Source organism: Camelus dromedarius, chromosome 27 (assembly GCF_036321535.1).
Source record: "Camelus dromedarius isolate mCamDro1 chromosome 27, mCamDro1.pat, whole genome shotgun sequence".
In the NCBI taxonomy this organism is placed as follows: domain Eukaryota; kingdom Metazoa; phylum Chordata; class Mammalia; order Artiodactyla; family Camelidae; genus Camelus; species Camelus dromedarius.
Genome location: NC_087462.1, coordinates 8,811,457 through 8,825,081, shown reverse-complemented (window position 1 = coordinate 8,825,081; position 13,625 = coordinate 8,811,457). Strand labels below are relative to the sequence as shown.

General features: G+C 42.2%; 1 protein-coding gene across 4 annotated transcripts in view; it reads left to right on the top strand.

Moving 5' to 3' along the window:
• Positions 1-13,625, top strand: part of AKAP8L (A-kinase anchoring protein 8 like) — a 28,155-nt gene that overhangs the window by 12,985 nt on the left and 1,545 nt on the right. For 3 of the 4 annotated variants that reach the window (XM_031437488.2, XM_010998905.3, XM_064479950.1), the window contains 4 exons: positions 754-862; positions 2,316-2,457; positions 2,546-2,651; positions 2,888-3,018. In XM_031437488.2, coding sequence (XP_031293348.2) covers positions 754-862; positions 2,316-2,457; positions 2,546-2,651; positions 2,888-3,018 — 488 coding nt within the window. Of the gene's footprint in view, positions 1-753; positions 863-2,315; positions 2,458-2,545; positions 2,652-2,746; positions 2,797-2,887; positions 3,019-13,625 lie in introns of all 4 variants that reach the window. The other variant, XR_010378087.1, reaches the window with a different exon arrangement.

Here is a 13,625-nt window from a genome sequence, read left to right as displayed (position 1 = left end):
GGGCTCCTCTTCCTCTACCCCCTTTGCACTCTGCCCCTATTCTTCCCAGGCAGAGGCTATGGGTGGCGATGGCCCCTGCCTAGCACACTGGTTTTGCCTTCAGGTTGGGGCAGCAAGCAAAAGCGTGGGGGAACCCCAGGCAAACCCCCTGCCCTGAGGCCCTCAGTAACATGCAGTTCCAAGTCCTCGGTGGCTGTTGTCCAAGCTGGGACCCTTGGTGCAGTTTTTACGGCTCTGGTTTGCGTGTCCTCCCTTAGCGCCTCTACAGCCCCCGTTGGGAATCCGTGTCCCCCTATTCGAGTGATGAGCGCCAGCAGGTACCTGACAGTCAATCCAGCCTTAGCCCACTTGCCGCGGTGCCCAGTGTGGGGTGGGCAGGGCCATGTGAGCTTTGGGGTCTTTATCCTTGGGGTCTGCACTTAGGCTGCAGCCAAGGCCTTCCTACATCCTGCCACCTGACCCCTTGAACTTATGCCAGTGTCCCCACCAAGACAGCCTCTCTTTACCTTCCAGCCTCCCTGTGGCCCACTCTGTAGAGTGTGAGTGTCCTGGAAAGTGGTGGAGTCAGTGTGGGTTCTCCCATCTTCAGGGCCTAGGCCAAAATCACTCCCTGCCCATCCCAGGGTACCCAGCTCTGCTTGCAGCCAGAGGCCTTACTTGGACAGCTGCTCTCAAAGCGGACCCTCTGAAGTAGACGGTGGGTGATCCAGCCAGAGGTCACAAACTGGTGACTGTGACCCTCTGCTCCCACAGGGGCCCTGAGCACCCAGGATGAGAGTGGCCAGACCAAACACAAGTTGCAGGCAGGCAAGAAGAGCCAGGATAAGCAGAAAAAGCGGCAGCGAGACCGCATGGTGGAAAGGTAACCAGCTTCCCGCCACCCCTTTGCCTCTGCCTCGCTCTGGGGCTGCCTCCAGGAGAGCAGGGCCATGGCTCTGCTGCCTCGCCGCCCTCTGGCCTCCCTTGGGAGCCGCAACCTGCTCGGCCGTGCATGGACCCTGCTTTCTGCCAGGCCTAGCTCCCAAGGCCTGATTCGTCCCCCTGCCCCTCTGCGGCCGCCTGGCGACCGCTAGCGTCTTTGGCCTGAGACCTGACACTGCTCAGCACCGTTGCCCAGAAGCTCCGGCGCTAGGTCACTCGGCGCACGAGCCCAGAGGTGCACTGGGGGCCTGATGCCCCTGCGGGAGGGGGCCAGCTCATCAGAGACTCGAGGTCCAAGGCGCCTGTGCCATCCCAGCTAGCTGCCAAGAGGCCGCCACCGCGCCCAGAAGAGATGGCAGCACCTGTGGGCTGTGGCAGCCTCGGGCCTGCCCTCTGCCCTGCCCGCCGGCCCCGTCAGGCCGGGCCTGTCTGCGGCTGAGCCCTTCACGCCCCTTGGTCGGGTCTGTCTGCCCTCAGGGCTCCCGCACTGGTGCTTGCCTCCTCCTCCTCCGCCTCAGACTCTTGCTCTTGCTGGACCTTCCTCAGCCTCGCCGGCGCCCGGCCCCTGGGCTCTCCAGACAAAGCTGACCCCGTGGCCCAGATAAGGACGTCCGGCAGAGGTAGGGACCTGCCCCGAGGCCTTGGTGGCGGCTGGCCTCCTCCGCCCCTTGCCACGGCGGCCTGCTCCAGCCCAGGCCCCAGACCCCGGGCTTCTGCTGTGGACACCAGGCCCAGACAGAGCACCTCGCTCAGGTGACTCCAGGCTGCCCTCTGGCAGGCCAGGCGGGCGCCCTCCTTCCAGCTCAGACTGGTCTCTTCTCAGAAGAGGAAGATGAGGCAGCAGGTGCCCAGGCCTGCTTGCCTCCCATCCCTCCCGACACCACCCCCAAGCATTCTGAGCAGAGGATGGGCTGGGCCTTTCAGTCCCTCAGACCCCAGAAGGAAGATGCAGCACCTTTTCGGGCCCTGCCTCAGGACTGTGTACTCCACTCTGCACCTCAGGGCCACCTGGCTCACGCCAGGGCGTCATTCCTTCTGATCCCCAGCTGGGCCAAGTACACAAGCTCCCGCCCAGCCTTGGTAGAGAGGCCGTCCGGCAACCTTCCAGCGACTCCTTGCCTGTTGCAGCAGCTGCTGCCTCAGGGTTCAGCCTCCTGCCGTGGGAAGGAAAAGCTCCTCCCTGTCCCTTATGTTGCAGTAACTGCAGCCTGCAGACTTTCTGTCCCTTTCTACTCCCAACCCCACTGGTCCCAGCCTGTCCCCCTGCTGGGACCGCACTTCAGAGGCCTGTGAGCAAGGCCTGTTACAGGGCTCGCATCTGGGTTGGGTGAGGCGGCAGCACTGTTCCCTAAGGCCCTCTCGATTCTCAGCCTCTTATTTCCCTCCTGTGACAGGATCCAGTTTGTGTGTTCTCTCTGCAAATACCGGACCTTTTACGAGGATGAGATGGCCAGCCACCTCGACAGCAAGTTTCATAAGGAACACTTTAAGTACGTAGGCACCAAGCTCCCCAAGCAGACGGCTGACTTCCTGCAGGTGAGCCTTGGACTGGTACAGCTGCTCTTACCCTCAGGACATAGAGCAGCCCATGCAAACCTTGATACCTCCTTGATATCTCTGGCAGGAGTACGTCACCAACAAGACCAAGAAGACAGAGGAGCTCCGAAAAACAGTGGAGGACCTGGATGGTCTGATCCAGCAGATCTACAGAGACCAAGATCTGACCCAAGGTGAGGAGGTTCCGTTCCACTCCTGTCAGTCAAGGCCTCAGCCTTCCCTCCTCTGGTTCTCAGAGTGGGGTCACGACACCCCTCTGTTCCCCCAGGGAGGGTCAGTGAGAACAACCTCAGGCCCACGTGGAAGTGGCAGGGCGAGGTGAGGAGTTGATCTGGTGTTTTCCCCAAACTCCTGAGTTCTTCTCAGGTGCCTGGGACCAGTGGCTACTCCCTTCTTCTCCCCTCTGCAGAAATTGCCATGGAGCATTTTGTGAAGAAGGTAGAGGCAGCCCACTGTGCAGCCTGTGACCTCTTCATTCCCATGCAGTTTGGGATCATCCAGAAGCACCTCAAGACCATGGATCACAACCGGAACCGCAGGGTGAGTGGCCACCAGTGCCCTCCCACCATCCTGTGGGTTGACTGGATGAGGCTGTTGGGGAGGTTCTGAGGTTATAAGTTCCTCAGGGAGGTAAGGAACTGTGGGGGCTGCAGGGGCAGGCAGATAACAGACATTTCTAGCCCAGTGCAGTCAACACAGCTACAGAGAGAGTTGGGAAATGGGGACTCTGCCTGGCAGGTGGTGGCATCAGATCCAGATCTTAAGGATAGTAGGCTGTGGGTTATGGGGACCTCCATGTGCATAGAGGCCAACGGCCAGATTAGGTTCAGAAACCAAATAGGGAGAAGTGTATGGTGGACGTGTAGTTGGAGGAGGCATTGGACTTTAGAGGTTCACAAGGGCTGGGCTGAGGGGCCTGGTCTTTCTCCTACAGGCAGCAAAGTTTTAAAGTGGGGACTAGTAGGATTAGAGTTGGTGTTGGCTTAGAAACTTTGGGCGCCTGGTGTGGGAGGGAGGCGGAGGCCAATGAGGGGCTGCTGCAGTATCAAGACAGAGGTGTGCCTCCACCTTAGAGATGAAGAGATGGGCAGGAGAGAAGAGCTGTTTAAGGAAGTAAATTGGAGGTCAGCATGAGGGAGTGACCAGAAGTCTGGGATGTCTCAGGTTTCTGGCTTGTTTAATTGGTGGACAGTGGTGCCACTTAAACGGGGAGGGCAGTATACGGTACAGGGAAAGGAGCAGGTTTGGCAAGAAATTGAACAAAGTCTTTCTTGTTTTGCAGTGTATCCCCAGTGCCTAGCACAGTAGTCAGAGTAGGTGTTTTTTTTTTTTTTTTTTTTTTCAGTTGAATGAGTGACATCCTGAGTTAGAGGTGGCTGTTAGAGATCAGGTTGGCGTGGTAGGGCTATACAATAGGGAGAGAGCTGAGAGACCCAGGACCAGGTCTGGGCTAGAGAGGCTTGGCTGTTATTCTGGAGGAGGCTGATAGGATATGAGTAAATGAAAGCAGCCAAGTGGAGTGTAGGAAGTAGAATTTCTCACTTTTTCCATGCCCATCAAATTCGTCTCTGGACTTTCTCAGTGCAGTGATTCTCAACAGTGGGATGGGCTTAGAGATCTGGCGTGGGTAGTTGATGAGATTCAGGATTGGCATATGCCATTGAAAGATCTGAAAACATAATAAGGAAAATGTTCATTGGCTTTGGCAACAGAGAAGCTATAGGAATCTTGCCAAAGTGAGGCTCTTGGGTTGAGAGCTGATAGGAGGCAGAAAGAGAGTATAGAGCAGATTGAGAGGATAGACAGTGCATGGTATTAAAACTTGGAAAATCTAGGTGAAGTGAATGATAGCTAGCAAAATATAAGCTCAAAATTGATTCTAAAGCAATTTGAAAAAAGAAAACAATAGTCATAACAACTAGTAACCATGGAAGGGTTTGGAAGGGTGATAGAAGATACTTTGAAGGCACCAGAAGTGGTGGTTTGTAGAAAGAATTTGAATACAATTTAAATTTTAAAAATTCCAGGCTTAGAAATGAATAAAAAGCTTATTATTGTTATTGTTGTTGTTGTTACTGTTTTGGTAATGGATTTATTCAGATAAAATTTTCAAACCATGCAGTTCACCCATGTAAGGTGTACAAGTCAGTAGTTTTTAACATGTTCACAGTTGTGCAGCTATCACCATGGTCAATTATAGAACATTTTCATCACCTCAAAAAGAAACTCACACCCTTTAGCTATCACCCCCCAACCCCCATGTTCCCCCAGCCTTAGGCAACCACTAATCTACTATCTTTTCCATATATTTGCTTGTTCTGGACATTTCATCTAAATGGAATCACACAGTATGCAGTCTTCTGTGTTCAGTTTCTTCCACTTAGCATGTGTTCGAGTTTCATCCACATTGTAGTGTGTATCAGAACTTCCTTCCTTTATACCACCTAAAAATATTCTCTTGTGTGTATATATACCACATTTAGTGTATCCATTCTTAGAATCTGTATTGTTTCCAACTCTTGGTTATTATGAATAATACTGTTATGATGCAGGTTTTTGTATGGGCATATATTTTCATTTCTCTTAGACAGGAGTGTCATGTCTGGGTCAAACAGTAACACTTTAACTTGTTGAGAAGCTGCCAGACCGTTTTCCAAAGTGGCTGTACATTTTATATCCCCATCAGCAATGTGCGAGAGTTCTGATTTATTCACATCTCACAACATTTGTAATAATCTGATTTTGATTCCAGCCATTCTAGTGGATATGAAGTAGTATCCATTTTATTTTTCATTTGCATTTCCCTGATAACTGACTAATGATGTTGAGCATCTTTTTCATGGGCTTGTTGGCCATTTGCCTGTCTTGGAGCTGAAGAAATATCTGTTTAGATACTTTATTTTTTAATTGTGTAGTCTTTTTGAGTTAAGGTTTCTTTATATATTCTAGATACAAGTCCCTTATCAGACATAATGATTTGCAAATATTTTCTCCCATTCTGTGGATTATTTTTTCATCTTCTTGTTGTGTCTTTGCACCATAAAAGTTTACTTTTGATGAAGCCCAGTTTATCTATTTTTTTCTTTTTTTCTTTGTGTTTGGGGTATCATTTCTAAGAATCCATTGCCAAATAAAAGATCACAAAGATTTACCCCTATGTTTTCTTATAATGAGAGTTTTACAGTTTTAGCTCTTATAGTTTGGATCTTTGATAACATTTTAGTTAATTTTTGTATATGGTATAAGGTAAAGGTTTAACTTAATTTTGGCCTGTGATTTTCTAGGTGTAGCAACACTATTTATTGAAGAAACTATTCTTTCCCTATTGAATGATGATGCACCATTGTCAAAAGTCAGTTGACCATGGCTACGTGGGTTTATTTCTGGACTCTTTAATTCTATTTTCTATGTTTTTCCTTATGCCAGCACCACACTGTAGCTTTGTAGTAAGATTTAGGATCAGAAAGTGTGACTCCTCCAACTCTGTTCCTTTTTTTCAAGACTGTTTTGGCTATTCTGTGTTCCTTTAGCTTCCATGAGTCTTAGGACCAATGTGTCAGTTTCTTCAAAGAAGCCAGCTAGTATTCTGAAAGGACTGTTCAATTTCTATATCAGTTTGGGGAGTACTGCCATCTCAGCAATATAAAGTCTTCCAGTCCATGAATATGGGATGTCTTCCATTTATTTAGATCTTCTTTAATCTTTTTAAACAATGTTTTGTAGTTTTCATTGTGTAGGTTTTTTATAACTTTTTTGGTTGTTGTTAAATCTATTCTTAAGTATTTATTTTTGATACTATTATGAGTGGAATTATTTTCTGTAATTTTATTTCTGGATTGTTCTTTGTGTGTGTATCAAAATATAGTTGATTTTTGTATGTTGATACTGTAACCTGTAACCTCACTGAATTTGTTTACTAATTCTAAATAGTTTTTTAGTGAATTCCTTAGAATTTTCTCCATACAAGATCAGTCATCTACAAATAGAGACAGTTTACTTCCTTTCCAGTCTGGATGCTGTTTAATCTTTTTTTGTTGTTTAATTGCCCTGGCTAGAACATCCAACACAGTTTGAAGAGCAATGTCTTCCTTTTCCTGATCTTGCACCAGTCTTTGATCAATAAGTATGATGTTAGCTGTGGATTTTTCATAGGTGTCTTTTATCTGGTTGCTGAATTCCCTTCTATTCCTATCTTGTTGAATGTTTTTATCCTAGAAAGGTATTGGATTTTGTCAAATGCTTTTTCTGCATTTATTGAGATGACCATGTGGTTTTTGTTTTTTATTCTATTAGTATGGTATACATTGATTAGGGGATATTAAACCACCCTTGCATTCCTGGGGAAAATCCTACTTGGTTACAGTATATAGTTCTTTTTCTATGCTTTTGGATTGGGTTTGTTAATATTTTATTGAGAATGTTTGCATCTGTATTCATAAGAGATACTGGTCTGTGTTGTGATGTCTTTGGTTTTGATATCAAGGTAATAATGGCCTCAGAATGAGTTGGGAAGTTTTCCCTCCTGTTTTTTGGAAGAGTTTGTGAAGAACTGGTACTCTTTTTAAGAGTTTGGTAGAATTTGCCTGTGAAGCCATCTGGACCTAGGCTTTTCTTTGTGGGTAGCTTTTTAAATTACTAACTCTATTTCTTTACTTTTTTTTTTAACATTTTTTTATTGAGTTATAGTCATTTTACAATGTTGTGTCAAAGTCCAGTGTAGAGCACAATTTTTCGGTTACACATGAACATACGTATATTCATTGTGACTTTTTTTTTTTTCGCTGTGAGCTACCACAAGATCTTGTACATTTCCCTGTGCTATATCAATTTCTTTACTTGTTATTTGTCTGTTTAGATTTTTCTATTTCTTCTTGAGTCAGTTTCAGTAATTTGTGTCCTTCTAGAAATATATCCATTTCATGTTATCCAATTTACTAGCATACATTTATTTCTAGTGTTCCTTTTTAATCCTTTTTATTTCTGTAATGTCAATAGTCCCCTTCTTTCATTTCTGACTCCTGTAGTTTGAGTCTTCTTTTCTTGGTCAGTTTTGCTAAAGATTTGTTAATTTTGTTCATGAAAAATAACAAACTCTTGGTTTCATTGATTTTTTTTTCTTCTTTTGTTTTTCTGGTCTCTGCTTCATTAATTGCAACTCTGATTTTGCTTGCTTTAGATTTAGTTTGCTGTTCTTTTCTCTAGTTTCTTAAGGTGGAAGGTTAGGTCATTGGTTTATGATTTTCTATTTTAATGTAAACATTTATAGGTATAAATTTTCCTCTGAGTACTACTTTCAACGTATGCCATAATTTTGGTGTATTGTATCCTCATTTTCATTTATCCCAAGGTATTTTCTGATTCCCCTCTGATTTTTCTTAGACTCATTAGTTATTTAGTAGTTTGTCATTTAATGTTTGCATATTTGTGAATTTCCCAAGTTCCTTTCTGTTACTGATTTCTAATTTTATTCAGTGTGGTCAGAGAATATACATTCTGTTATTTCAGTCCTTTTAAATTTGCTGAGGCTCATTCTGTGGCCCTAGTATATGGTCTTTTGTGTGCCTTGTGCACTTGAGAAGAATGGATGTTCTGCTGTTGTTGGATGGAGTGTTCTATAGACAATCTTTTATGCCTGTTTGGTTTTATAGTGTAGTTCAAGCCTTTAAGTTCCTTGTTTATCTGCCAAGTTCTATACATTATTGACAGTGGGATATTGAAATCTCCAGTGATTGTTGAATTGTCTCTTTTCTCCCTTCATTCTGTCCGTTTTTTTGTTTGTTTGTTTTGGGCGGGGGGGGGCGGTTATTAGAGATACTTACTTATTTTTAGTAGAGGTGCTGGGGATTGAACACAAGACCTTATGCATGCTAAACTTGCACTTTACCACTGAGCTATTCCCTCCCTGCTCTGTTAGTTTTTGTTTTATGTATTTTGGTGCTCTGTTGTTAGATGTATCTATATTACAATTGTTATATCTTCCTGATGGTGCTACCCTTTTATCATTGTAAAATGTCCCTTTCCATATTAGTAACGCTTTTTCTTTTACACTCTTTTGTCTTATACTAGTATAGCCAGTTTAGCTTTCTTATGGTTGATGTTTGTATATCTTTTCCCATTCTTTTCCTTTTTGTGTATTTCTATCTTTGAATCTATTGGATCTAAAGAGTGTCTCCTATGGACCAACATATAATTCAATCTTGCTTTTCTATCCAGTTGGATAATCTCTGCCTTTCAGTTGGATTATTTAATCCATTCACATTTAATGTTATTATTGCTATTATTAGATTTACTTCTGTTCTATTTCCCCTTTACTGCTTTCTTTTATATTAAATGAGGTTTTTTTGTTTTTTTTTTTTTTTTTTAGTGTAACATTTTAATTTCTTTAATGTTTTTTTTGCATTACATTTTTGGGAAGTATTTTCTTAGTGGTTTCTCTAGGTTTTACCTTATACATAGTAACTTTTCAAATTCTCCTTCAGATACAATAACTTCATTTCAGTGAGATTAAGTTAATCCTATGTCCCTCTCTACATAGGAGGTTTTTGTTGTATAAAGTAGTACATCTATATGTGTTACAAACCCAGTAATGTAATATAACATACATAATTCTTACTTTATATGATTTGTCTTTTAAGGAAGGTGGCAGAAGAAAGGAGAGCACTTACGTATTTCTACCTTTTGTTATCGTAGCCTTTTTATTGCTCTTTTTTGGTTTTCTTCATTTGGACTCTTCCTTTGCATTAGTTACCACCTGTAGTCATTTCCATATTAGCCCAATACTGTTTTATTCCCCCAATCTTTGTGCTGTTATTGGCAAATATATTACATTTCTCTATGTTATAGACGACATAATACAATTTTATATATTTATATTTAGAACTATATATTTTTTTAAATATTTAAATACAGTTTTATACAACTGCTTTTTAAATCAGTTGAGAAGACAGGAAAAGAAATTTGCATTTATAGCATCTTTTGTAATTACATAATTACTTTTATTGTTCTTTCATGTGGATTTGCATTATTGTCCAGGATCACTTCCTTTTAGCTTGAAGAACTTCCTTTGATATTTTGTATAAGGTCTGCTAGCAGCAAATTCTCTCAGTTCTTTGTTGTGGAATGTCATTATTTCACTTTCATTTTTGAAAAATAGCTTTGCTGGGCGTAGGACTTTTGGTTGACAGTTTTTTTCTTTGAGCATTTTAAGTATGTTATCCCACTGCCTTCTGGCCTCGTTTCTGAAGAGAAGTCAGCTTTAATGTTGTTGGTGTTCCCTTTTAAGTGATGATTCATTTTTCTCTTGCTGCTTTCAGGATTCTTCCCTTTTCTTTGGCTCTTAGCATTTTTATTATACTGTGTCTTTTTGTGCTTATTTGGAGTTCATTGAGCTTCTTGGATGTGTAGATTAGTTTTTCATCAGATTTGGGTCTTGTACAGCCATTACTTTTTCATTTATTTTTTCCTTCTCTTTTCTTTTCTTCTGGTACTCCCATTTATGGATATGTTGGGTCATAATGGTATCCAGGGTTGTCTGAAACTATTCATTTTTCTTCATTATTTTTCACTCTGTCCTTCAGATTGTATGGTCTCTACCAATCTACAGATTTGCCAGTTCTGCTAGTTCAAATCTACTATTGTGCTCTTCTAGTGAAAGTGAATTTTTCATTTCAATTAATTGTATTTTTCAGCTCCAAGATTTGTATTTGTTTATTTCTTTATAATTTCTGTCCCTTTATTGATATTTCCTATTTGATAAGACAGCGTCATCATACCTTTTACTTCTTCAAGCATGGTTCCTTTTAGTTCTTTAAACGTATTTATAATGGCTGTTTTGAAATCTTAGCAGACGTTTGGCTACTGGCACAGGCAGTTTCTGTTGCCTGCCTTTTTTCCTGTGTGTGGATCAGAGCTTCCTTTGCATGCCTCATAATTTTTTGTTGGAAACTAGATGTTTTAGGTAACATATTGTGGCAGCTATTGGTACTAGTCCTCTTCTGCTCCAGGTCTTGTTATTGTATTTGCTTATCTCTTTAATGACTAGTCAAATTAGTATAGTGAAGCTTCTTTCATCCCAACAGTGTGAAGCCTCTGATTCTGTGCCTTGGAAGAGGAAGCCATGGGCAAGTGCACAGCCACCCTGGGATGACACTGATTTCCATAGGGCTCTATTTGTTTTTTTCCCATGCTGTACCAAGCTGGTAATCTCCACAAGTTGTTGGCTGATTGCTCTGTTGTTTTCAACAATGCCTAGAGGCATTAAATTGCTCTAATCCAATTAAATTGTTCTAATCCAATTACATTGCATTAATCCAATCAAATTTAGGCTTCTTTACAGGGATGGTTTTTTGAGGTCATTGTCTGAGGTTTATTCTGAGCCCAGGGGGGCTCTTCTTGTCTGTTTTACTGGTTTTCTCTGGTAACCTGGATAGCCTTGTATTAATTTAATTTGTGTTGCTGTCAAATCTACCAGTCTCCTTGTAATTGCTTTTCTCTATATCCTCCAATGTTTGAGAGATCCCTTAGTCTTTAACTTCCCCACACTTTGGAAAATGAACTAAGTTCCTTTGGGAAGAGATTTGGGAATTCATTGTTTTGTTTTACAACATGACTTTCCCCCTGGGCAACCTCTCTGAACCTAGTCTTCTGAGCTGCTGGAGGTGGGGACAAGAGTGCTTCTCTCTGACTGCAGTTTTAGAAGAGGTGAGGTGTGGGAGCAGCTGTAGCCTCTGGTTGACTTGGTTTGGTTTTCCTCTCTGGGTGTGGAACTCTGCTTTATGAACAAGCCAGGGCTAGGGCAGTGTAAAACCCGGTGTTCTCAGCATGCCATGCTGAAGGTCAAGCCCCCATTCCATGAGTGGGACTAGACAGAAGATAGCCCCCACCTCTCAGCTGAACTTGCCCAGAACTTAGCCTCAGCAGCAGGTAGTTAGGGGCAGGATGAGAAATGTTGACACCCTCCCTCTCCTGGGAAGGTGTATCCCTCAACTGTGATGAGCTGGGTGGAGAGGGAGGCCTGTGTTCTTGACAGCACTGTCTAGAGTAGGTTTTCTTCACTAAGCTGTATGTTCTTTAGGATCATTTTCAGAGACTTTAAATGGCTTTTTTTTTTAATAGTCTTTTATCAGTTTCACCAGGGAGCCAGTTCATGGCGCTTCTCAGGCTGCCATGCCAGAAGTCTGTCCTCTAATTAATTTTTAGGAAGCCTTTTTAACCTCAGTTCCAAAGATCTGGTAAGGATAATAACCAAGTGAAACTGTAGTTTATTTTATTAAAGAATGAAAGTGCTAAGTAAAATATTTGTAAATGTGTAATACACTATAAGTAAAATTTGTTTCTGGAATACAAGGATGGCTTAGTGAGAAATTAGCAACATTATCATTATAAATTACCAGAAATGAAAACTGTTTAGATACAAATAATGAGATTATATTCTTAGGAAAGCTGAATGATTCCAGTAAATATTCTTAGAATTAACAGAATTTGGTAAGAGGGTAGGATTCAAGATGATATACCAAAAGTAGTAGTTTTTCTCCATTCTAGTAATAACCAGTTAGAAACATAAAGGGGGAAAATGTATTCACAGTAACCACAAAATGTGTGGAATAACTAGGAATGTAGTTTTAAGAAGAAAGGTATGGGATCTTAAACTTCAAGGATATGAATAAAGACTTCAGTGAATGGGGGGAAATACTGTGTTCTTAAATGGGAGATTTAATAGCTAAACAAAATAAAGACCATTTCCCCCCATATTAACATGGACTGTGCAATTCCAGTCAAAATCTGGAGAGGAGGACTGGCTGAAATTAAAGTTTTATTTGTAGGGTTAAGTCTAATAGCCAGAAAAATTATACAAAGGTCAGTGAATTCAGGGACTTGCTTTAACAGATATAAGTTATTACAGAGCCACTACAATTGAAAACAAAAGTGATATTGGTACAGTAATAAAACTGGAACCAGAATAGAATCTAGTGAAAGATCCCAGTATATTTTGGAACTCAGTATTAAAGTCAGTACAGGTCCCTTATCTGAAATCCTAGGACCAGAAGTTTTTGAATTAATATTTGGATTTCAGAACAGCTACATGGTATGATCACTAACATCCCCATCAAGATCTGGGAAAGTGCCTTATAGTTGAGTCATCAGTAATTCTTCAAGTAACTTGCTTAAGTGGGATAAATTAAAATGGTATAAAAATATAATGTCAGCTCATACTTTGCCACCGAATGAATTTTAGGGGGTAAAGTTTTTCCTTTTGAGGAAAAAGATTTGTAGGTAAGGGATTGTAGACCTCTGTGTCAGTTCAACGATGGAAACAATGGTTTATCTTTTTCTGGAAAGGAAAGTTGGACTCCTATCTCATACCACGTATTAAATTCTCAAAATCTTAAGTGTGGGGGAAAAAAAACCCAGATAGAAGATTATTTGTTTACATTGACATTGAAGGAAGCCTTCCTAAGCAAGCTGGGAAACCCAGAAACCATAGCAGAGATGACTTCATAGAAACGCTGGGCAGGCGGCCCAATGTGCATGTCAGAGCACTTGCTGGTGGGTAGGGGAGTGCCATGGGAGGCAGCATACATTCTTTTCCCTTTCATCCTACAGTGAAAATACCCAACAGTGCTAACATCTAATGCTGATGGGAGGGAGAAGACAAGTGCACTCTTTAGTACAGGTGGAAGCAGCACAACTTGTGGCTTTTTTGCAGAGTGCTCAGGCACTATCACTTTGGGGAACCTGTTTGGTAGAATTAAAAGTACCAGCATGGAAGTATTTTAAGTTTATTCTGGTGGGATTTGGTTATCATAGCAAAAATCTGAAAACAGTGTAAATGTCCCTCAGTTTGGAGACGTTCTCGTGTGTCCATCTGTGCACCTAGAGGGAGGAGGAGGTGTTGACGAGTGAGAAAGTCACAGAGGAACTGGTCTGTAGTAGTATCCTAATTTGTGCATCTTTAACTTGTTTCATTTCGAGCATGCATGAGGTCTATTAATATTTTTCCCAAGTAGTAGAGAAAAATATGTAAAGGAAAAAAAAGGGTGAAGGGAGGGGAAAGGGAGTAGAAACAGTGAGATGACTGTATGAAACGTGATGCAAAGAGTTGGCTAGGGTTGAGTAGCGGTGCTGGTGGTGAGTTTTCCCACCCTCCC